Source organism: Natator depressus, chromosome 25 (assembly GCF_965152275.1).
Source record: "Natator depressus isolate rNatDep1 chromosome 25, rNatDep2.hap1, whole genome shotgun sequence".
Classification (NCBI taxonomy): domain Eukaryota; kingdom Metazoa; phylum Chordata; order Testudines; family Cheloniidae; genus Natator; species Natator depressus.
In genome coordinates this window covers 10,229,003-10,254,650 of record NC_134258.1, presented here as the reverse complement: position 1 = coordinate 10,254,650, position 25,648 = coordinate 10,229,003, and the positions used below count along the sequence as shown (strand labels likewise).

The window sequence follows — 25,648 nt, the reverse complement described above, 5'->3', positions numbered from 1 at the left end:
CCAACTTTATGGCAGGGGGAGAATGTAATGAGATTAAGTGACTTGGCCAAGGTCACAGAGGGAGGCAGGAGTAGAACTTGGACCTTCCTGCCTCCTTGTTACGCCTTCAGCCCACGCTAAGGCCACGCAGTGACCTCTGCATTGACTCCCAACAGGCCCGTGAAGTGCACAGGTCAAAAGCCAGCTCCAGAACCTTTTAGCCACCCCCTGCCTGTGACCAGGGAGTCCCAGGGCATTTCTGCCCCGTGGAAGTGCTCCTGGCTGCAAAACCAGAACTGTGCACCAGACACTGCTTTCACCTTAACTCAGCCCACAGCACACAACAGAGACTCTAGCACCATAGCTATGGCGGCAGAGCTGCATTGCATAGACACAGCTGTTCTTCCATTTTCCAAAATGGCAGTTTTCCCTTTCTGTAGGAACAGCACCTCTCCTAACGACGGTTGCTATAGCGACGGAAGCATTCTTCCACTGACATAGCTGCGTCTACACTGGGGGGGGGGTAGGTTGGCGCAGCCATGTCAGTCAAGGGGGGGGGGGATTTTTCACCCCCATGACCAACATAATTACGTCCACCTAATTTTTAAATGTAGACCAAGGTGCATTCTTCGCCTCTCTGGCCCGAGGAGGTTTGAGATGATCTCCCTATGAGCGCGGAAGAGGGAACGCCGGGGACAGAGGGAATGTCTACAGTGCAGACGGGAGCGAGCCTCGTGCTGGCTAGCATGCTAAAAACAATAGCGTGGGCACTGTGGCCTTGGGTAAGCCACCCAGGTCCAAGCCTGCCCGGCACACTGCGACCAGAGCAACGGCTAATGGCGGAACATCCACATGGCCACTTTTACCGTGGTGGCTTGAGCGGCGCTAGCATGAGTCTGTCTGCTGGGCTGAATGGTTCAGTCCCAGCTGCAGTGTGGATGTACCAAGAAAGGCTGTGGCTGCCAGGACCAACGAGGGACCGTCGGAAACGGGGAGTTATGGGAACGGCCGTTGGAAGCTGAGTCATGGTAATCAGAATGGGACAGATATTGGAGGAACGGTTGGAATGAGGTGCACAATGGAACCAGCCCGTCATGGGTATGACGGTTTGAACGAGGGACTAACAACAGTTGGAACTGGGCATTTATAGAAGTGACAGCTAGGACTGGAGAGTAACAATCCGTCACTAGGGGGTAACAACTGGAGCCAGGCAGTTTGGGGCTTGGCCGTGGGAACTGGGCAGATTTCAGAGCTAGGAAGATGTTGGAGGCTAGGCCCTCGGGTAGTAATGGCTAGAACCAGGCAGTTAAGGGAATGATAATCAGCAGTGGGAAGATACCAGAATCGGACCCTTTGTGGGAGCAACGGTTGGAAAAGGGTATTTATTGCGTCTGGTTACACCAGAGAGTGACAGGAGCAGGATTTTACCCTGGGAACAGCACTCTGAATGTAAGCAAGTAGGGGAAGGACAATTAGATGATCAGCATCTGGGGGAGGGGGGGAACCAAAAAACCAGCACAACCCACCTTGGAGGAAAGAAGCAAAGAACGGGCAGGAAAGAAAAATGAATAGGAAGCTGGATAAAGTTTAGGAGAAGAGAAATGAAAGTAAGGCAAAGAAATGACTACAGAAGGAGCAACAGAAGCGACCAAAAGACGCCTGGAGGAATGAAGGCAGAGGAAGAAAAACAGAGCAAGGAACTCCCACCCCCGAAAAGATGAGTGGGCATCTATTTCTGCCTCACCACATGGGATGCGTGACAGGTTTGAACTGTCTAATTCATTAGTTATGGGGAGAGGAAAATAGGATTAAGCAGGAATAGTCCTCTTATTAAAGTATTGATGCAAATCAATGGGGCTTGTGGGTTCCAGATGAAGTGGAATAAATGCCCAACCCTACTTACAACAGGAGAGTGTAGCTTTTAACAGCGTGTGTGGATCTTGTCAGGTCCTGGTCTCTCTCGTTCCTAATTAATGTGTGTGGTAGGTGGGAGCTAGTGCCCAGAGAGTATCACAGTATCTATCACCCTGGGGCGCATTGTATGAGTGAAAGAGAAAAGGAAGATTTCAAGGTGAGGTGGAAAAGAAAGGAAGTGGCTTGGAAGGAAAGGAGAGCATGTTAAAGAATGATGGAGCAGTACTAAAAGCGTGACTCGTGTGAAGAGTCCCCTGCCAGGAAGAGACAAAGAGGAGGTCAAGAATAGAGAAGAGATCAGACTAGACAGGAAGGGTCTTGAGAAAACCACGATGGGAAAATAGGGAGACTTAGAAGGGAAGGCAATTAGAGCCCAAGATCTAGGAGAGCTCCAAGATTTCTAGCCCTGGGGGGGAAGTCAAGGTTCAGGAGAGCAACAGCGAAATCAGAGATGTGGAATCAAGATGACTTTTAACCAGAAACATGCACTACCGTTTCAGATGCATTTATCAGGAACATGACCTAGTCATAAGGTGATAATCAAGACTGGCAGAGAGGGATCAGAGATTGATAAAGAGGAGCAGTAGAGTTGGGGGTCACTAGCACAGGAGTGACGTTCAAGGTTGAAAGCTACCTATGAGATGCCTCTGTGGGACCGAGAAAAGTACCAAGGACAAAGCTGTAAGGGCTCTTTAACAGGAAGAAGAGGGCATGAGGGGGGGGGGAGATATCAACCCCTGAAGGAAGCATGTTAGAGGCACTGCTTCCTTGGCTGGGGCACTCCAAAAGTGCAGTGACTGTCTGAATTGGATGCTGCCCTGAGATCAAGTGGGGATAGCAGAGAGAAGGATCTGTAATCACAAGCAGGACATAGCTCAAATCTCTCCCTTAACCTCTGTCTGCCACTTGTGTAAGTTTGTGCAATGAGACAAGCTCATGCATCTCTCACCCTCATAAAGTTTGTCGCATGCTGGCACATCATGATGCAATGACAATGCCCTGACCATGGTCCAACTTTGTAACATCAGTCCCAGGAGTTACAGAGGGGTACATCTGTATTGTAAAAAGAATTAATAATAATAACGATAACCAAAAAACCTCGCAGCAGTGAGTCGCTGAGCCCAGGTCTACAGACTTGGGCTTGCAGGGCTTCTGTTAAGGCACTAAAAAAAGCCGTGTAGATGTTCCCACCCTGGCTCTGAGGCCCATCATCCCACCGGGTTTCGGAGCCCAAGTGGGAACATCCATATAGCTATTTTTAGTGCCACAGCACGAGCCAGAGTCTGTAGACCTGGACTCTGAGACTCGCTGCCGGGGGCATGTTTTTGTTCCAGTGTAGACGTACCCTTAGCGACTTATTAACATCTTCCAAACAAGACTTGCAGGACAAGGCATCCTCCATTAAAATTGGGACAATCTTACAGGGAGGGAAGGAAAATGGAATGGGTAGCAGTGACCCTCTCTCCTTCTGACGGATGACAGTCTCTACATTCAATGAGATAGTCTGGGGAACGGTATTCCCCAAGTCTCTTGCCTGCTTATGGTAATGCCACTGCAGTCTTTTTTCATATGCCCCAAATATGTAACTGACCCCCACCCCACCCACTTGAGTTGAATAATTTATGGAGGAGGAATGAACTACAGTATTGTAAGAGGATCTATATATCTAGGTTTTTATGCACCTGTATGTAATTACATTGTAAATCACTTATCTTTATGTGAAGCAGCAGGTAAACCTCAGGTGCTACCATGACACATTTTATCTCCGGTGGGGAGGGTTAGCCAAGGAGTGGGTGGATCATTCTACCAGAGCCAAGGAAGTCTCCACAAGCCTCCCTGCCTTTAGGCACGCATTCGCCACCCAACTCCCATCCCTCCATGACAAGCCATATTTCTTAGGTCTGTCAGCCTGGGACCATCGACTGGGATGGACTGAAGCAGGTCTCTGAAACACACCCAACAAACGCCTCTCTCGCAGGAAGGGCAGGCTCTGAAGTCAGCCTACAAATGCATCTGCCACATAGGAGTCTAAAGGCGTGAGGCCTGGCCGTCCTGCTAACTGCTGCTATTTCTTCCCTCCCGTGGGGAAAGCCAAGCAGCCTTTCCATAGGAGTTCAAAATAAAGGAGTGCTCCCCTTCCTCGGCCTGGCCGGGGTCAGCACTGCTCCCACACGGCTCCCCCATTTTCCTTGGCTACTGCAAGAAGCGCTTCCCCCTATGTGTCAGTCTACATTAACCCTTTCCTTCCCACAAGGGTCTGATGGTACCTCTGGGCGAGGCGCTTAGCCATCCCTCCTGCTTTCCCCCCCCACACGCCCCAGTTGGTGGAAGCAAGTCCCAGCCCCCATAATCCAGCTGGTGGAAGCAAGTCCCAGCTCCCCCCCCCATATGCCCCAGCTGGTGGAAGCCCCCACCTTCTCTGCCCCCTTTGCCCTGCTCCACCCCACAACCCAGCTTGGCCAGCACCCCCGAGCGACTCAACCTCCTCCCACTCATTCCCTCACCTAGCCTCCCCCTTTCCCACAGTCCTCCACCATCCCACAATGCCCAGCGGCCCCACGCCCCGGCTCCCGAACGCGCGTCCAGCTCCCCCCACCCCTCCCTTCCTGCCCGGCCAACCAAACTTGCAGCCTGCTCCCTCTGCGGGCCCCGCCCCCGGGCCGTTACTAGCCCCGCCCCTCCGGCTAAGAAGCGCTTCCCATTGGTGGCGGCCGCAGTCAGTCAGGCCTTGTTTTCAGAGTCAGCGGGGTAGGCTGTGCGCGCTTGTCGCTCGCTCGGCGGGGCTGAGGGGGAAGGAGGGAGCGGGCGGCGCAGCCGGGCGGAGGGGAGCGCGCCGAGGGGTGGGAGCGGTGCTAGGCCTGGCCGGAGGGGTCCCGGGCTCGGGGGCGAGGCCGGGTCCCGGGCTGAGGAGGCCGGGCCGGGCCGCGCGGGGGGGGTCCCGGGCTGAGGAGGCCGGGCCGGGGGTCCCGGCGGCGGCGGCGGAGCCATGACTCTGGAGTCCATGATGGCCTGTTGCCTGAGCGACGAGGTGAAGGAGTCGAAGCGCATCAACGCCGAGATCGAGAAGCAGCTGCGGAGGGACAAGCGCGACGCGCGCCGGGAGCTCAAGCTGCTGCTGCTGGGTGAGGAGCGCCGGCCCCCCCCTCCCCCGCCCCGGATCCTTGCCGCCCCCCCTCCCCCGCCCCGGATCCCTCCTCCCCGCCCTGGATCCCTCCCCTCCCCCGCCCCGGATCCTTTCTGTGCCCCCCCCGCCGCCCTGGATCTCTCCCCCATCCCGCTCTGGATCCCCCCCCTTTACCCCCCTCCGGCCTGAATCCCCCCCCTGCTCTGAATCCTTTCCGTGCACCCCCCCCCCCCGCTTTGGATCCCCCTTCATCCTCCCCTCCGCTCTGGATCCCCCCTCGCCCACCGTGCCCTAGATCTCTTCCTTTTCTGGGTGCCCTGCTCCCCCCCCCCCCAGCACCCTCCCTGGTCCCCAGAACACCTGCTCTGCTCTGCAACGCCTTTTGTTCTCCCCCAGAGCACCTGACCTGCTTGGATCCCCTCCTCTTCTTGCCCTGCCCTCAGACCCCAGCACCCGCCCTGCTCTGCATCCCATTCTTTTCTCTCCCCTGCCCCCCATCCCCTGGATCTCCTGCCCCTTCATCCCATCATTCCCATGCTGAATGTGGCTTTCACTCCCCTGCATCAGTTGCCTTCTTCCCCAATGATTATTGCTGTGAGCGCATCCCGTGCGGCTATATGGGCCCTCCTCTGCATATGGTAAAATAGGGACTCTTTGCACCAATCACATGGTTAAAAACTATGTCCCTTTTAAGGTCTACATGTATTTGTTGTTGACAATAATCGTGTTTATTACACTAGTGCCTGTGGCCCAACAAAGAATGGGGTCCTATTGTGTTAGGCACGATACTAACTACTCAGTAGTAGCCATCCTTCCTTCCCCCATCTTAGAACCCACATGTTAACCTCTAATGACGCTCTGGAGGCACATCTATGCTGGTCAGACCCCCAACTCCGCACACCTTTTTGTACTTATAAGAGTTGACAACCATCAGGCACTTTGCTGTTGTCCAGAAAATAACTTGTGAGGAAAAACAATATGGGAAATTTAAAAAGAAGGGCATGGTAACTTCTAAACAATCTTCGTTATTCATTCCAGATTTGGAGTAATTTTAATATTGAAGCTGGGGGCTGACTGGTTTATTTGTTTTCTTTCATAGTGGATCTTGTGTTAAAATTGCTTTTGACATAAGCAGAAACTTCAAAATTGAAATTACTTTTAGTCTTAAAAAAATCGTTTTGGAGAACTCTTTTGTAGGGGAGCTGGACCTACTGCCTTATTTGTTTGCGAATTTTCATTACTAAAACTGACGTAATTATATATTGTTGGCAGACTTCTGAGTCTTTCATTGACATCTCTTCATGAAGGAATCATTTCCACCAAGTCTGGTGGTGTCTATGGTCTTCTCCCTCCGTTGTTAAATGCAGGGAACTTATCCAGCTATAGCCCCCCAGGTCACTGGGTACCATTCTTTCCCTCCCATTCTCTCCTCTAGTAGGGCACAGAGATCTCTAAACCAACCTGGAGGGAGGGCTGGGAGAAGTAAAGATAAGGCACAGTAAATTTGAAGTCAAGTGGAGTAATAAGAATGGAGCAGGATTAGCCCAGGAAAGGAAAGTAGTCAGGAGTTGCTCTAGGAGTGGGGCTCCACTGTACTAGGATAAGGACATACCTGTTCAGATACCACACTGGTGGGGTGAGAGTGTCATTTAAGTATGTAAACAAAATGTTGTCTGTGTTCATATCTCCATCAGCATACTAAGGTGTATCATAGTACTTCTGAGGTTCCTCGTGGATAGGGAATCAGTTCTTCTACATAGTTTTCGGAGAGTTGCCATCATAAGTTTTCAAAAAATAATAGATTACGGACTTTAATGTTAGCAGAAAATGTGATGCTGGGATGCAGGTAGCCCATAAGCTACTCTTAACCCATGAGGCCTATGAAAACACTAAGTTATTGCTGCTCTTTTATACATTCTGTCATGGGCCTTGTTCATCTATTGTATCTGTGATTTCAAATCAAAATGGGAAGCAGGTCTGATTAAATAAGGCTGTTAATTTGATATGTGTACTGAACTGGCATGCCAGTCAGGGTTGTTTGAAGATGTAAGGTGGTCCAATTCCAAATCCACATGTGGGTATGTCTGCATCAGCTTTCACAAGCTAAGCGAGGCTGGGTCTGGCCAGGAATGACTGAATAGGCATATCTAGGTTGATGCATAGTGGTGTTACTGATTGAGTAAATGATGTACTTTCTTCCTAGCCATTAATAGTACAGTATCCCAGCAGCATGTTAAAAGCATGTTGGAGGTGCTGCTGTCCAGGTGAAATGTAAAACCAGGTTTCTGATCACTTGTCAATTTTCTTAAGGCTGAGTCTATATTAGGGATCTTTCCTTCCCCCAAATCTAATTGGCTTTAAAAACCGTTAATGTGAACCAGTTTTAAAACTGGTTGTACCATGGTTAGAGTAAGCTCCAGGAGGTCTGAACCATTCCTTGACTCAACTAGTTTGAAAACTGATTCATTAAAAATTTAAAAAAAACAAAACCTCGAGCTGCCTGGACCCTGGTCTACAACTGGCTCCAACCTGTTTTTAAAATCAGTTCAGCTAAACTTTTAAAAAAACTAGTTAGGATTTGGGGGGAGACATCCATAGTTTAGACAAGGCCTAAGAATAATAGTGTTAGCCCTAATAACTGCATTCTGCTTCCTTATATTCCATTTTCACTTTCAGTAGGATATGGTACTCTTCACTGCCTCTCCTAAACTGTTACATAGTATTGTGCACTTTTAAACAGCAGTCATGTTAGCCTGTAAAGGGGGTAGTTCTAGCGGTGGGTAAAGTTAATGTCCTGTATGTGGTTCAGAATCCTTTGGTGTGTATGGTGTAGCATAAATGCCGATCATATTAGTTAGAGAGAGGCATTTTCTTGGTTAAGAATTTTGGGGAGGGCAGGATATATTTTAAGAGAAATCATATAAACAGTAGAGTATCAATAAGAATGTAGGGTAAGCAGAGGTAATTTCTTCCACACTGCTTCGCTGTCCAGTGTGGTGACAGTTGGTTTATATTGAAGCTTGAACCAGAAATACTGAGTGAAAAATAGAAGTGCTGTTATGAGTTGGGCTGCTAATAAATAGTGCTATTTCAGTGCTTCAGTTACTGCCCACCAATACTGGGCATACGTTAATCTTTTTAATGAAGAAAATGAGATTATGTTTCTTGTGTAAAGTTACTTGGGTTCCAGAATAATATGAAAGTAAGCAGTGGGTGCCATTGACCCAACACGAGTTCGTTTTCAAATGCATTTGTCATCAGCAACACTTATTATAAACTATGTGGCTTTTATGGGTTGACTGAAGGAATGGTGAGCTCAGATTATTCCCTTATCTCAACATTGTCATATAAAGAAGCTTATTGTGTCCTTATGAAGACAGGAGACTATCCTCACTGGTGGTTTCAGGGTCCCATCACAGTGATGGTGTGTATATTGTTGAGGGACCGAAGCCAAGCAGGAGGCACGTATTTAAAAATGGAAGGTCAGGGGTTGTGCATTTGATCTCTTGTGTGCTAGAATAAGTGAACCTAAGTTAGTGATCTGGTGCTGAAGTTTGTATTACAGTTGCATCATCAAAGTGCTTTGAGGCGCCTCAACTCTTTGTTGGTTACTGTGGTAAAAGCACGAGGAAGTGTTCTCACCACAGTGTACTCAACCGCAAAAGATTTCACTTTCTGATTTTTTTTTTTTTTTTTTTCTCTTTGTGGTATAACTTTTTAGAGGAGACCAAGATAGCTAGTTAGTGGCAGTAACAACATTTGTTTTATTTATTGATGCATCTGAAGTGGGTTATACTCAAATAAATCTGTTAGTCTTTAAGGTGCTACCGGACTCCTTAACGTTTATTTTAATGTTCAGTAAACTGAGACATTAAAAATTCTGCTAGGCTCTTTAGTCTTTTCTTGCTCTTTCTGGTTTGGTGTTTGGTTTTGGGTTTTTTTTTCTGCTTGGGTATTTGTTTATTGCTCTGGAGTATAGACATAGGAACTTCAGAATCTACTCATAAGGAGTAATTATGTGCATTTGTGATAAATTAGCCTCTGTCTTAATACGTAGAACCCCCCTGATTTCTAGTTGGAGAGCTGATTGTTCACGTTGCTGAAGCCAGGCATTTTCCATAGATTGTGTCCCTGAATCTGGAGAGTTGAAGGATTTGTCACCTTCCTAATATTTCTCAAGATGAGCATGCGCCTGGGTTCATTATCCTGGTAGTCTGTAATACACGGGCCAATATAATCAGCAAAGCTCCATATTGAGGCAGCTTTTAGTTAAATGCACATCAACTGCAAATCTGGGGAAACTTCCACAAGAGCATTCTGTAGAATGAATGAACATATTTCTGGAGAATGGACAATGTACAGTTGAGCTATTGCTCTGTGAAGGAATTAGCTCAGACTGTGTAAGGTGGCTATGGGGGGATGCTCTGTGGAAGGCATATATGGTCGATCCTTATAGCTGATCGGTAGCCATATAAATAATACATACAGAAGAGGGCATTAGAGAAAACCCATTATCCCCCAACGCTAGTTGGGTCTTGATTGTGGCAGGGCTGTGTGAAGCCTTTCTTTGCCCACCCTTTCTCCCTCACACTTACCCTGCAAGATAAGAAAGTTTTCACGTTGTCCCTTTCCTGCTTTTTATTTTCATCATTGGACTGTCACCTGATGTAGCTTCCATCTTCCTAAGCCCCTAATGGCAGGAATGTTGATCTGCCCACCTGACTGCATGTACAGAAAGCAGGCTTGGTAAGAGTTGGGGATGTACGAAACATCCAACCAGTGCAACTCTACCTTGCCTTCCCGAACCGGTATTAAACCAGTGTCGTGAGGGAGGCTTGTACCATGTGATGAGTGGTGTGTGGTCTGCATTGTACTTTGCCCAAGCAGCACTTGCAGCACTGCCTTTTTGCATTCGGAGCACATTCTTGCCATCCCTTTTCTTTTATTGGAGATGTTAGTGCTTGGCGGTGTTGAAGCAACACTCACTTGACATCTAGCTGATTTTAAAGTTTGTAGTTTAAGGTATTGCACCTACCACAGAGTCTGCAGAATCTTCACTGTTTCTGTGCAAGAGACTCACACAAACGGGGGAGACTGACTAGGCCAAGTACTGTTGAATGCCACAGTGTAGCAAGCAGAAGAAACAAGGAAGACTCTCAAATCTGTGGGTTAAAGTAAACTTCAGTGTTACTTGGAACAGTAGTCGGTAAAAGCTTTTAGGCAAAAGAGTAACTTTTCCTAAAACTTTAGGAGTCCTCTTGCCAAAATTAACATAAGCCACCTATCTGCTTGATACCAGTTGTGTCCCTCTTACTTAGCCCCTAACTGATAAAGGATGACTTTGTCCATTTCAGCAGGGATAGAGATTGTTAGTTCTGATCTTGCTGCATCTCAAGGGGGTCTGGACTCTTTATTCCTGCTGTTTGGCCTGCTGGTCTCTGTATGTGTGTTTAACTCTGCTTGGCAGTAGAGATTTGAGATTTCCTTTCCTTGTCCCCTTCACTAGTTGTTTCTCATCCAAACTTCTTAAAATAATCCAGAAAGGATTACCACTTCACGTGGTGGTGGTGGTGATTGATTGTTTTTTGTTTTTGTTTTTAAATATTTCACTATCAGACAGTGGTTTCAGGCCACTGAGAAGAAAAATGTATGGTGAAGGTAGTTTTTTTGATCCCTTCTTCCTTTCAGAGCTGCTCTTTCTAATATATTGAGTTCATATGTAGTAAGGAGGCATCTAGATTGGGTTGGGAAAGAGTGATTGTACTGAAATAATGAGAATTCTACTGGAGCTTTCATGATCTAACAGCCTTCCCCCACACCCATTGGCATCCCAGTTAGTATAATGTACTGATTTAGGAATATATCAGGGAGTTTAGCTGGAGCTGTGATTATAGCATCAAGCTGGATTATATGGGAATAGGTCAGGTGTGCCGGACGGACAGGGCTTTTTGAGGCAGGATGTGTGGGAGTGTCTGTAATGTAAGATTTGGAGTGTGTACCAGAATTGCTTTTAGCCTGTCAAAAAGAACAAGTGCTCTTTCTATCATGCTCAGTTAGTCTTATGATTGACATCGGATGGGCCCACCAGGACCACTATATAGACTTCCAAAAAGGAACTGGAGAAGTAATAATCAATGGAGTAGATCCACTTGGGTCCATTAATAGGTACAGTGGAGTAGGATGCAATAATAGCTTCACTCCCTCTGTACCGCATCTCATTTGTGATCTCTGTTGACTTTCCCTTTCATTTCTTCATTTGCAGGCACTGGGGAAAGCGGGAAGAGCACATTTATCAAACAGATGAGGATAATTCATGGCTCAGGCTACTCTGAAGAGGACAAAAGGGGCTTCACCAAGCTGGTGTACCAAAACATCTTCACTGCCATGCAGTCCATGATCAGGGCCATGGAGACCCTGAAGATCCTATACAAGTACGAACAGAATAAGGTGAGCCAAAGTGCAGAGCTCCATCAAGCCATTGTTTCGTCTCTTGGTGGATTTGCTTCACCAGTTTGTTTGTCTGAGGGTTTTTTTTTAGGGCACGGCTGTAGGTTCGTGCCCTGTATTTGTGCTGCCTTTTGTACTATATCCGCTACCTGTTCAAACTTCCTGGTAGTTGGCCCCGTACGGCAGTTGTATCCTTCACTGCTTCTGTGGTACTATGCCGCTCTGTGCCTTTATTAATAGGGTGTCAACAAGGAGTATAACAGTTTTCATTTGGCTAGACGTGTGTTGTCCCACATAAAAATTTCGAGGGGTGGGAACTGATCTGCACCCACCTCGGAAAGACCAAAGCATTTTGAGTGTGCTGGGCCTTCCTCTGCATGACCGGTGTCATTACAGAGTGCCAGAAGGTGCATAAGGGAGCTGCTGAGAGCCCAGAAGATTGCACGATTAGAGTGACACCTACTAACAGCGGCAGATGGAGATCTGTCAATTTTCCTTTTATTAACCTTTCTTTAAGGATTTGTAACTCAACTCAAAAATTTATTCTGGGATGAAGCTTGGTTTACACGATTTTGTAAACTTTTGGGCTAAATATGGTTTAAATTAGTTCAGCTGGCTTTAAGGTGTATGAATGCAGATGCCTTTAAGTGTGTGAGTGTCAAGAACTTAGATGTTCACATGCTCTGCTGTCACAACACTTTTTCAAAATGAAACTGTGTGAAGGTTATACCAGGCTTATTGTATGTTGCTGTATTTTAACTTTTTTAATAGCCACATAGGGACTGGGAGGCCCGAGGAGATTAGTAATAGGATGTGGCACCTTTCTTCTCTAGATCATTGGTCCAAATTGAGGCCCAAGTCAGTCTAGACTTGAAGATATCACTACTGAGTACTAAATGGAAAAAGTCGAAGGGCTCAGATGAGTTCTTAATGACTAGGTATCCACATCACAGCTGCCTCTACCTGGCTCTCTTATTAGCATTCTCAACAGAGAGGCCAAGGATTGAATGGTTCTTGAAGGCTGAACTCCCCTTTGGCCTTTAGAGAGAGTCTGTCTGGGTCCATGCTGAAGCATGGGCATGGTATGAGGATACTTGCATTACCTGTGTTTTCTCTGGGGTGTGGTTAAAGGACTCTGGGGCTATAATCTGTCACCTTCCACTCATGCTTAATGTACATAGAAAAGCAAACTAGATTAAATTCTCTCTCTGAAGAAAAGTATAGTGTGGGTGAACAGACATTGCTTCTCATTGCATCCAGAAAACCCTTAGGAATTGCAGTATTGGTGTGTAGTAGTTATATTAATATAACATGCTGCAGTGATGATTTCAGTCCTGCTGCACTTTGTGGTGTCAGTTTTGTTCTGATTATCTTTTTCCTCCTCCATGAAAGAAGAGGCCTTGATTATAGCGGACTGCAGTAAGGTCTCCCACACTCTCTTAAAAATATAGGCTAAAATCAATTAAAGCCTTAAAATGAAACACGAGACAGCTATGTTCTGGTAATAAAACTGACTGCACTCCCCAGTCAGGCAGTCTGGGACTCCACACTCTGAGATCTGTGCTTGGGTTTTGGTATTTTCTAAACAGTAGGTGACTTATGCTCTAGCACAACTTGGTAAGTTAAGTTCAGAGAATCTGTTGTCATTTCTGTTAAAATAATTTCTGTTAAGGATCACATGATGCTTCCAGGAGCTTTTACAGATGTGGCTGCTACTGAGAATATAAAATAGTTGTTTTTCCTTTTTCAATTTGTACTTAGATCTTCTGTTGGATATCCAAGTACAAATTGAACAGATAATTTTTAGATGTCTAGTCTGCCCATTACTGTCCTGTTGCAGCTGATGTAAGCAGCTTGACCAGCATCCAAGATATAGCATTCCTGGAGCCCTTGCAAGAGGATCTAGGTTTAATGTATGCTCACTTGTCTTTCACCTTCTATCCTCAGACCAATGCACTGCTGATTCGGGAAGTAGACGTAGAAAAAGTCTCAACCTTTGAGCAGCCATATGTAAGTGCAATTAAAACCTTGTGGACTGACCCTGGAATCCAAGAGTGTTATGACAGGAGGCGAGAATATCAGCTCTCCGACTCAGCTAAGTAGTAAGTATATAAGCACTCTGGCACACTGCTGGATATCAGTGCCATGTTGGCTAAACAAAAGCTTCCTAAAACTTAGCTGATGTCTACAGATGCCTGAATATGGTTATCACGCTGCAAACTGGCCCTGCTGTCTTTTAGTTTGTCTAGACTATCCTCTTTCTTCCTATTACTTCACCCCATGATATAGGTATATCTATCTGCTAATGATTTAGTCTGGTGGGGTAGTCTAGGAAATGTGGGTGTATGCTTCTGAGTTTGAACTGTAAGCACATGCCTCCCTGCCTTTTCAGTAACTCTGGTTCCAAATAACTGTTGTCACCTTGCTTTTTTGATTCTGGTTTTTGTGGCTTCAGTTGTTCGACACAAAGAGCTCTGGCAGGAGATGGGATCAGGGGATGGGATAAGTTTGTGGGGTGTGTTTTTTTTTTTTTTTTTTTTTTTTTTTTTTAAAGTACTGGAAGATCCATACACTCTGGTAACACCACCAGCCACTTCCCACGATTTCTGTTGGGTGATAAATGGAGCTGTTCACACCTCTGTCCCAGGATGCACAGATGGCTATGCAGTGCCCACCCAGACCATCTCTGTACCCTGTTCCTGGTTCCTACACAGCAGAAATGCCACTTTCCCCTGTTGACTTAGCCTTACGGAGCTAAGTTGAGGGGGATCAGGATTTGACATTTGGAGCTGTTGCAGAATATCTGAGTGCATAGAGACTCTGGAAGATGGCATTGTGTTGGGTCATACAGATTTTTTTTTTTTTTATATCCAGAAGGGTGTGAGGTTTGACACATGGCAGTTACTACATCAGAAGGGATTCTGGGGAATTGCTGTCAATTGATAGGAGACAGTCGTGAAATTTACATGTGGAGAAACCTATTAGGTCTCCTTGGGATTCAGTGAAAGGTTGTTCCCTGAAGTATGTCTTCCAGTACTTGGTCCTATCCCATTTTAAATGATCCTAGTGATGCTGCGAGCAGTCAGATTTCTTTTGGTCTCCTTAACATGTATGTGGGGGGGAGAGAGGAACATATGGCTATAATGTGTTGAAACCCCCATGAGTGTGACCTACAGTCTAAGGTGCCTTTTTTTTTCCCCCCTTCATATGCCTCTCACAGCTACCTTAGTGACGTGGATCGAATCGCAACCCCAGGATATCTACCAACCCAGCAAGATGTGCTACGGGTTAGAGTTCCTACAACCGGAATAATAGAATACCCCTTTGACCTAGAGAATATTATCTTCAGGTACTGACACTGTAGCCCATGCTATAACTGTTCTCTCAAGTGGGACTGAACTGGGGGAGGACTACTCTTGGCTTTTTAAACTACTGATCAAGAGTATCCAAGTTCTTAGGTAGGGAGGAATTTAGAGTGCGTTTGGAAAATGGGGGGGGGGGGGATTTATTGTGATTTTTTAAGTTGATTAAGGGTATCTGAGTGAGAGGAGTTGAAACCAATAGCTTCTGGGAATTGAGGAGGGTGTTGGTTAAATGGCATAGTTTGGAACTATAATTGCTGATTCTATCTAGAGAGCCTGAGGTGGATGTACAGCTGGAATTGTTAACACATCACAGGAGGAGCAACATGCTGGCATCTGATGAGTACATAACAGCTCACCAGCCCATTGGACAAACTGTTGGTAGCTTAATCCACCAAAAGAAAAACTAAGCCCTCTTCTGGCAACACTGGTTTGAAACATAACTCCTGGCAAGAAGTTCTTCTGTCTTCATGCAGTGTTTAGGTTCTTTGATCCACGTGTCTTTAACTCTAATGAGAGATCCTGCTTTCTCTGTACTGATTCCTTTGTGTATTCTCCAGTGTGTCTTCCGAAGGTGCTCTCCTATGAATAGCTTGTGCCATCAGGATTTGACTCACTTCTGCATCATATGTGTATCTATAGGTTTAACTGTGCCTTTATACGATCTCCAAATAAACAGTACATAGAGAGGCATGATAACATATTTGCTACTTTGTAACAGGCATTCTCCTTTATTCTATCTAAATACTTATCTGGTCCACGCTGTCATAACATGTAATGTTCTAGGAGGGGGAAGAGTGAACATGTGGTAGAAAAAGGGACTAGAAACCTGGACTTGGGGTTCAGTTCTTAGCTTTGCTGCACCGCAAGTCACCACCTCTGATTTATATTCCCCGTCTGTGAAATGGGAATAACGCTCCACTGAGATATAGGCACTGGACTGGACTTAGGTGGCTTTGTTTTATAATTTTTTTTTGGAGATCCATTTATAAAAGATGCAATAGAAGTGAGATGCAGGTGAAATATAGTGGTTCAAATTACGGAGCCAGTATCCTGATGGTTTTTCTTAGGCATATGGTGTGAATGTGTGGTTGACTGGGTTTCATGCTTTGCCTGTGGATTAGAATAACTCCATTCAGCATAATGTCCTGGGGAAAGCCCAATAGCCAAAGGAAGTCCTTAACCTCAAACTTTCTCTCACAATCAGAAGTTTTAATATAAAGCCTTAATATCAAAATGTAAATAGCTTTGGCATTTGGTAGAACAGGATTCGAATGGATTTGCCATAGTTTCTTTTCAGTCTCCATAGTTCAGGGTGATGGATGAGCCTGGTTCCAGAAGCTCTGCTTAGTGAACGAGGCCAGGATGCAAACAGGAATGAGGATGCTTGTATTTGCGGTCAGTCTCCCAAGAAAAAGAAATGGGTCAAACGTGGAGGTGGCCGTGGAATTAGCATTCCGAGAACTTCCTGTTACGCTGTCTGAGCACAACTGCTCGTAGAGGACATGTTACTGTATCATGCCTGCTTCACTTTGGGGGGAGAAAGTTGTTTCTCTCGTTCATATCCTAGTGCTTTGGGTGCAGGCGAAGAAGCTCTTATTGATCCTTGACAGCCTATTGCTTTGATAGATTGTATGTCTTTCTCTTCCTTAGAATGGTGGATGTTGGGGGTCAGAGGTCAGAACGAAGGAAGTGGATCCATTGCTTTGAAAATGTGACCTCCATCATGTTTTTAGTAGCCCTTAGTGAATATGACCAAGTTCTAGTGGAGTCTGATAATGAGGTAAGCCTGAGCAGGAGTAGGCCCTAATGATGAGGGGAAAGTGGGGAGGGTCGTTCTGATTTTCTTGGAGGTTGGTACTGAACTGCTTGGTGCCAAGAGAACTGGAACTTGAATTAGTAGTAACTGTTGTTTTTGGCCTTCAGCTTTTCCCACTACAAAGAGAGAACCTGGGGCTAAATGGGTCATGACACTTCTGGAAACAGGGTACAAGATAGTTTTGAAATGTACAGTGCACTCAAATTCTACAGAAATATTCTCATGTCAGTGGGTGTCCCACATCTTAGGTTCTCTGCGTCCCTGATGAAAAGCCCTCAAGCTCTTGCACATGTTCCTTTTTTCTCTCCCATCTTAAATTTCCCACCCTAGATACCTTGTATCATTGCAACCATCTTGCCAAATAATGGCTAATCTCTTTGCCTACATCATTATAGTGCCTTGAACAGCTGGAAGAGCGTCTGTTAAGCAGCAGCAGGCACTCCTTCTCATGAACCAACACATACCTTTGTTGGGAACAAATCTTCATGACCAGAAGTTGATCCCAGATCTATCACATGGTAATGAAAAGCATAAAATGACTTGGGCAAATAAGATAGCACATTGGCAAGTAATTAAAACCAGCCAAATTAAATTCAAGTCAGTCACAGATGTTGCACTTGTTTCCTACGTACACACTCCTCTGGACCAAAACTGAAATGGGACAAAGGTGTTCAACACAGGACATCTGAGATATCTGGGGTGATGTGGATGAGTTCATGTGTCTAGGATTAGAGATGGCCAGGTTTTCACAAATGAGGGTTTTTGGTGTGTTGATGTGGTTTATTTTTTGCATCAGAACCGGATGGAAGAGAGTAAAGCCCTTTTTCGGACCATTATCACCTACCCATGGTTTCAGAATTCTTCTGTTATCCTCTTCCTCAACAAGAAAGATTTGTTGGAAGACAAGATCCTGTACTCACACCTTGTTGACTATTTCCCAGAGTTTGATGGTAAGTGATTTTTAAAGAGGCTCTTTCAAACTAGAATGAACCTTTTAAATAAGGGGAGGGGGAAGAAACCAACAACAAAAATACTTCACCTGTGAGATTTTTAATTAGGTATTTAATTCATATGTGAGTGGGCTTCTGTTTGCTGCTTTGTTCTGTTTGATTTACAGTGAAATCATGATGCTATAAAAATGAGTATGTTATAGATTCAGCGCTGAATTTGTTGTAGGATCGAGTGGCGTTGGGAGGAGACGGACCTCTCATTGGGTAGAAATACTTTTTCATAAAGAGCAAAAGTGGCGAGTAAATTTGAATATCTTGATCTTCATGTAACTTGTGGATTCTGACTGAAAAAACAGCTGCAAACTTTTCATAGATCAACAATTAAAGTTGCCACCAAGTGTCACCAGAAATACTGCTTCCCGTAGATCTGTGCATGGATCTCAGTTGAGCTAGGATTATTTTGATTTCAGAGTATTAATTTCCATACATGAAATATACATACAGGTGTACAACTTACTTCTAGACATGCAAGAATTTAGTGGTAGGAGAGATGGAAAACACCAATTAGACCATCAAACCCCTTCTTCTGCCAGAACAGGGTGTAGCCCCTTCACATAGGCTAATTTATGGACTGGTCAAATCATCCAAGTCTTTTTTGATGTTGGTGTTGAAAAGCTTCAGGCAGGGTAAAATCCCTGTCAGTCTGCTATTCTCAATTTTGGATGATGTAGGGAAGCTCCCATTTGGGGTTAAGCTCTTCAGCATAAACAGTGTTTTCTGTAATCTCTGATCTGCAGATCAGTCTCCCGCTAAATTGGATGATACCAAATCTGTATGGGATTGAAGGTATATGGGAGACAGGAGAATAAGGTCAGACAAGCTTTTTTTCCTAAGCCCTCTCCTCCCAACTCTTAGCCCTTGGAGGCAGCTGAAAACTGCTGTCAGGATAAAGGGAGAGCCACCTTTTTTGGTTTTTTTTTTTTTTTTGGCCATAGTTCACTGGCGGCCGTTGGAGAATCCCCTTTCCCCCAAAGAAATTTCTATCTGTTCCGTCTTCCAAGCAAGCTGCTTGCCTCGTTATGGGCTTGTAACTAAACAGGTCCTAATTAGTCTTCTTTCCAGCCCTGGAGTCTCCTGCCCCCTGGTGTCAGAAAGTACAGACATCTCTGAAGTCTTTACTTGTGGTAAATGTAGAGCAGGGGTTCTCAAACTGGGCATCAGGACCCCTTAGGGGGGTCGTGAGCTGTCAGCCTCCACCCTAAACCCCACTTTGCCTCCAGCATTTATAATGTGTTAAATATATAAAAGTTTTTAATTTATAAGGGGGGGGGGGTCACACTCAGAGGCTTGCTACGTGAAAGGGGTCACCGGTACAAAAGTTTGAGAGCCACTGTCTTCGAGGTTCTCACACTAGTCTGGAGATCATTGGTGGTCCATGGTGAATTCATTGGTCACATGGTGCTGGCTTATCTTCAGCTGCTAAATCACAGTAGAAGGTAGCAGAAAAGTACGTGAAATGCTTTCCGAATATTGCTTTTCCATATAAACAATTGCTGTAGCTGCCAAAGGATGCTGTGTGATTGCGAATGGGAGGTGGTCGATGATAATCTCTCAAGGTGTGGTCCATGCTATGGAAACAATATGTGAATACCAAGCACTTCAAATAGACGATAGAGCATCACCAGGTGTCTGTCTAAGGAGCTGCTAGTGACATAAAGTGAACACTGACTGCAGCTGTAGTTCGTAGCTCTATAAACTGGCTGGTCAGATTGGAAACGCTACAGTTGGTTGTCTTAGGGGTGTTTCTTAATTCAAATCTGATTTTGTTCGGCATTCAGAAATAATGGGAACTAGATTTTGAGCTTCAGGGCACGAGGTGATTACTATGGGGTCAGGAAGAAATCTACACTCCAAGGTCTACATTATTTTACAGTTGACTAGGTATGTTACAGGAAGGTGAGATTCATTTACATGCCATTTCAGGATGCTGGTCCAGATGGCCTGTTCTTCTGGGAGATTGTGTCAAATTCTGTGTTTCATAGAGCACAGAGTCGGAGCTTGTTGGAGCTTGGTATTCTGAAGCTTAAAAAGCACCTACTAGGTTTTGACCAGTTAGTATTAGGCATAAGATGTTCCGGATTCCTTGACCGAGGGGGCTAAATTTTTTCTTCTCCCCTTTGGTCACATAACCTCCTACCCTTCGGGTGAGGGGGAGAGAGAGAAAGCAAACTAGCAATTCTGGGGTTTCAAACCAGGTAATGGACTGTACACAGTGCTGTTTACTGTTGCCTTTGTTTGCTGCAGGCCCGCAGAGGGATGCTCAGGCAGCCCGGGAGTTCATCCTCAAGATGTTTGTGGATTTAAACCCAGACAGCGACAAAATCATCTACTCTCACTTCACATGTGCCACAGACACGGAAAACATCCGTTTTGTCTTTGCTGCCGTCAAGGACACCATCCTACAGCTCAACCTGAAGGAGTACAACCTGGTCTGACCTGCTCTGCCCCTCGCCCCCGTGGAGGCCTCCTTGTGAAGAAAAGACAAAAAAAGAAAAATTTAAAAATTACAGGAAAAATATCTTAATTTTTAATGATGTAATGATTGCAAATTGTCTGATCTGTGGAGTGGCGAATTTGCTCAGTGTTATCCTGGAGTCTCATGTCTCTGTCCACAGAGTAGTTGATTTCATATTTTTAACAAATTGCTTTTATTTCACAGTTAACGGGGGCGATACACCTCACTCTTCGGCACCTTGTTCACCTCTTAATTTTTGCCTACAGCCCAGGCAGCCTCATCTTGGGCTTTACTTTGTCGCTTAGCCGCTTTTATTTTCCTCTTCATTCCCGTGGTATATATATAGAGATCTATAACTTTTCCGGCCAAGATTGTAAATTCACTGGACTGTGGGAGTGTGGAATGCTACTGGTCCCTTTGCCTTGTGCCATAGGGTGCCTCTGGTGTAATTGTTAATCCTGCTTGCTTTTTGTTCCCACTCTGCCCTCCCCAAGGACACGCCCCATGGTTCACTGTGATGAAATGTTGGGGAGGAACGATTGCTCTCCATCTATAGCAAAAAACCCACAACAACAAAAAAGCCATCACTTTCCCATTCTTTGTACGGTTTAGTCTGGGTTACTTTCTTTTCGTATCCATTATAAAAGATATGGAGACTGTGATTTTTTTTTTTTTTTTTTTTTTTTTAAATTATTGATGTTCTATACATGGTTTGCTACATATTGCTGTATTTTGTTCATGGACTTTAAATGATGGGAGCTCTTGGAGCAGTAGCTGCTGAGCCTGGGGAGAAGTGCCTGGCTGTATTATTATTTTTAAAAGTAGGCTCAATGTATGGAAAGAAACTTTCACTCTGAGTGGAGTGTACGGCACCAAGAGAGCGACTTCTCTATGCCGTGAAGATCAGAAGCTCACCGAGTAATTTTGTGGCATTTAAACACCAAATTTTGCTGGATTGAAGACCTGAGGGGTCACATGCCACGCCTCTGGTTCTCTTGCATGCTGTGAACAGCAAGGAAACCCTCATCATGTTTTGTGCCAGCTGTGTGCATTTGTAAGAGTGCTTCATTCCTGCCTGGCTCGCAGATTGCCTAGAAAGGACCAGAGTTGGGTGACATGGACTCTGGGGCGTGAGGAGGATTCTTACTGCTTGAAAAGATTGTGAAAAGTTTTAGGAGGGGTTGGGGAGTTCTATTACTGTTTTTCCTGTCCGTGCTCTCCCTGAGACAGATGCTGCCGTGGTTTTTCTTTAGAGAAGCATGGATTCTCTTTGGAGCACTTGCACAGATATTTGCTCCAGAGGTGCAGGGTGCCTGATAATTGAGAGAACAGCAGTCACTTTTAGAGTGTGTTGCTGAAGTGAGACTTCTGCGGTGGGATGGACAGCAGGCTAGTACAGGGGAAGGCAGCTGGGTTTGTTGATACAGGTGTTTATTCCGAATGGATTCTAGGTGCCATATTGAATTCCAGTCAGCTGAGAACTTCAAGCCCGTCTATCTCGTTTTATAGGCTTCCAGAACCTCAGGTGAGTGAGCAAACCAAAGCTCTGGTGCCTCCTGTATCTGCCTAGAGGAAGACTGCAATGGCAAAGCAAGCAGTGAGAAAGAAGCAGTGGCATCTGTCCCACCTCTGGACATCTGTGAAATATGGGCAACACTAATGGTTCTATTACAATTCCAACGAGTAGCATTGGGTCCAAATTCTCTGGATAAACCAGACATGGCTTCAGTTGCGTGTAGACTGCTGTTGGTTGCGTAAGGCTAACAAAGGCCCGAATCTCCCAACTGCACGGTTCTCATTTGTAGACTGAGCACTACATCGGTGTTTTGCACAAAATGTAATGAGATCAAACTGCCCCAGATGCCTTTGACGTGTAACACTAAATCTGGAGTTCACATTACTTTGCAGTCGTTCTATTTTAGGGCTCCCTCGTGTTTTCCAGAATAGGAGAGGGAAGACTGCTGTATTTCACAGAGCACTAAAGAAGAAAGAAAGCTCTTGGAGGAGATGCCTGGCCATATCAGAGAGCTGGTGTTGGAATAATAGCCTTGGGACCAACAAGTAGAGAACCTGGGTCTGGCTGAGAGTAGGGCAGCAGCTGCTCGTAGAATCACTACATTCCTGATCCTGCCTAATGTTTAGGAGAAACAAGGGAGGGATTCTCTTGTATGCCAGACAGCTTTGCACCAATTTTACTGTGTTTTTGTCTTTCTTTATGCCAAAATGATCCTTTTTGTCAAAAGTGTTCTATGAAGAGGATTTTATAATCGTCTTGGGTCTATTCTAAATGCCATTCTTCTGGAACATACAGTGTGCCAGTCCTCCTGCTTCCCTGATCTTGAGTGGTTTGCACTGCATCCAATTGCTGTCAGTGGACCTGGCGCTAAGAGATTCAGATTCTTGGAACAAATGTCCCAGAGGTTCCTTTCCAAGGTTAATGATGGTGGCACTTCCCACTTGAATCTGTGTGGGTATCGTCCCTCTACCTGCCAAGTGAAGAGATGTTGACCTGGCACAGAAGGAAGGATCTTGTGTCATTCGTTGTGTGGAACAGAGTGAATTTGTCTATCTGTGATTTCTGGAAGGATTTGGGGCTTTAGTAAAGATTCGAACACATGCTGTTTACCCTCCTGGTCCATTGTTTGGCATAGCTATTGGCCTGGTCACCAGTTGGGCTTGAGGGTAATTGGGTGGGGATATCACATGTCAGGGCTGTCCCACAACTTGTTTCTGAAATCTCATCTGACCTAGAGAAGGAACAGGTCAGAGTTGTGCACAAAATCCAAAGGTGTCTGTGGGTTGTAGCATAGAAGAGAAGGCAGTGGGATTAGCCAGCCCTGCATGGTGAGAGATGTCCTGTCTGCCTTCATCTTAGATCGTGAAGCATTCTTGCAGAACCAGCCTCTGCTCTGCATCTCTGGGGGCAGACCCCACAACAGATGCCTGCTGTAGTAAAAGTGCCAAATCAAAAACCAAACTTGCCGATTTCATCCTCTTCAGTGATAGGGCTGGTAATGAGCAAGGGATTGAAGCTCAAGACAGAAGTCTGTTGAAATTCATGTGTAAGAATCCCGAATCTTAGGCTGAGGAAACAGCCTCTTGGCCAAGCTCAATTCATAGTGCACTTTCTTTTGTCCTGAAGAAATAGGCCTACTCCAAGTCATCCTAAACTTTACAGTGGAGAGACCCATGGGGTAAGGAGGTGGGGAGAAGATCGTCCTGATTTTCCTTCCATTGGCGGCCCATTTCCTTGCATCATTCCATAAGGATCAATCATATGGTGAGCAACTGCCCCTCCCTGTTCCAGCCCTTCTGCCTGTTTCCCTTTCTCCTGGAATCGGATTCTTTGGTCTGCTGTTGTTGTTTCCTAGTGATGTTGGCATTTCCTTCAGCTATGGGGTTTTTTTTCCCACGTGTTTTATTACTTGGTAATTTTTTTAAAATGTGCTTTCGGAGTGTGCTGACCATCGTATTGTACTATACAAACCCAGGTTGTTAGAGTCCAGCAGAGGTAAAGTCTGTAATGCAGCACCCCGTTTTAAAAGTATGGTTTGTGCCAATGCCCCTTCTTTAGTAGTGCCAGAGACTCTTTACAAGTGCCAATGTGGTGGAAATTATTTGGTTATACTTGTATATTATAGGATCCTGATTTAAACAATTTAAACATCCTATTTAAAAAGATACTATATAAAATGCTGTTTTTAAACCTTGTCATTTGAAATGCATGTATTGTTGTGCGTGTTGGGGTGGGGGGGGAGGGAAGGGGGGAGGGGAAAGGAGTTTCTGAATAAGCTGCCCAGTGCCAGGGTCCATTCAGGCTCCAGACTCTTTTCCAGTCTAGGAGTGTGACCATTTCTTGGAACAGTCCTACTCTGGCTCCTGGGCACTGACCCTTATTACAGAAATACCTGATGGAAATTGATTTTCATATCTTTCTCCTGAAATAAATTCTCTGTTTGAAATTGGAATAAATTTTGTTCCTAAAACCGGTTCTGGTGATGTGGTGTTTGTTTGCTACTCTCCTTCACCTCCCACCTCCAGCTGGCTAAGTAACTTCTCCAGCAGGTGAGAGCTGCCTCTTATGGGTGAAGGAGCCTCTTGAATGTTCTGACCTTCTGTAGCACATTTTCTCTGCGGGAAAGAGGGAGTTACCTGTATTCCTGGATTTTCGTAATCTTGAGTAAGGGCTGGTCTCCACTGAAACCTTACATCGGTTTAGCTACATCTGTCAGGGGTGTGAAAAATCCACCCCCCCCCCCCGAGAGATGTAGTCATGCCAACCTAATCCCCAGTATAGACCACGTTTGTTGACAGAAGAATTGTACAGGTGAAGCTCTCAGACTACAAGGCCTGGCATGCACTGCTCTATTGTGAACTGGTTGCTCATATAAACATGGAGTGTTGTGTGCTAGGATCTGTAATTTCATGGCTGCTTATTAACTGAGGAAGAGTGGTCATGGGCTAAACATACAACAATTGTCTTGCCACCTTTATGTTCTTGTCTGGTGTGTTTAGCGCTAAATGTTCTATGCATGTTGAGTGAAATGCATTTCCCAGAGTTCCCTGTCTGGGTCATGCGCTGCCTTTTTGCAGCTGGATGACAATCCACTAAATATAAACCAAACATGGTGGATTGATTTCTTGCTACTTGCTCTTGGGAGATGTATTGGCCAAGGCTATTGAGTGCATTTCCTCTGTGCCCACCAGATGTCACTAGTAGCACTCGGGCAGCTACAGCATCACCCTGAATTCCTGATATCAAGAATGATGCATCACGATCATGAGCACTTGGAACAGTAGGCTTTTGAAGACCCGTACTGATCTCTTGCACTTAAGGCAATTGGTCACAGGCAGAGACAGGCCTTTAAAACATGGTTATGGAATATTTCTTCCAATTAACAGAGTTAGACAAAAGTGCCCTTTGGGGCAGCGACTGTTCTTTGTACAGTGCCTAGTGCGATGGGATCCTGGTCGTTGAGTGCAACTCCTGGGTGCCACGATGACATTACCACTTACGCTGTTGATTTAATTGCAGTAAACTCCTGCAATTAACTAAAAAGAAATTAATCGTGATTAATCGCAGTTTTAATCGCACTGTTAAATAACAGAATACCAACTGAAATTTATTAAATATTTTGGATGTTTTTCTACATTTTCAAATAGATTGATTTCAGTTACAACACAGAATACAAAGCATACAATGCTTACTTTATATTTTTACTACAAATATTTGCACTGTAAAAATGATAAAAGAAATAGTATTTTTCAATTCACCTCATACAAGTACTATAGTCCAATCTCTTTATCGTGAAAGTGCAACTTTACAAATTTAGATTTTTTTGTTACATAACTGCACTCGAAAACAAAACAATGTAAAACTTTAGAGCCTACATGTCCACTCAGTCCTACTTCTTGTTCAGCCAATCGCTAAGAGAAACAAGTTTGTTTACATTTACGGGAGATAATGCTTCCGGCTTCTTATTTATAATGTCTCCTGAAAGTGAGAACAGGCATTCACATGGCACTTTTGTAGCTGGC

General features: G+C 45.2%; 1 protein-coding gene and 1 long non-coding RNA gene across 2 annotated transcripts in view; one reads left to right on the top strand and one right to left on the bottom strand.

Moving 5' to 3' along the window:
- The window catches only part of LOC141977875 (uncharacterized), a 49,265-nt gene that overhangs the window by 20,338 nt on the left and 3,279 nt on the right, over nucleotides 1-25,648 (bottom strand). The window lies entirely within an intron of this gene.
- On the top strand, nucleotides 4,832-23,780 carry GNA11 (G protein subunit alpha 11). Its single transcript, XM_074939649.1, has 7 exons — nucleotides 4,832-5,015; nucleotides 11,280-11,464; nucleotides 13,412-13,566; nucleotides 14,685-14,813; nucleotides 16,480-16,609; nucleotides 17,442-17,595; nucleotides 19,900-23,780. Exons 1-7 carry the CDS (start codon nucleotides 4,880-4,882, stop codon nucleotides 20,088-20,090), a joined length of 1,080 nt encoding a protein of 359 aa, XP_074795750.1. The 5' UTR covers nucleotides 4,832-4,879; the 3' UTR covers nucleotides 20,091-23,780.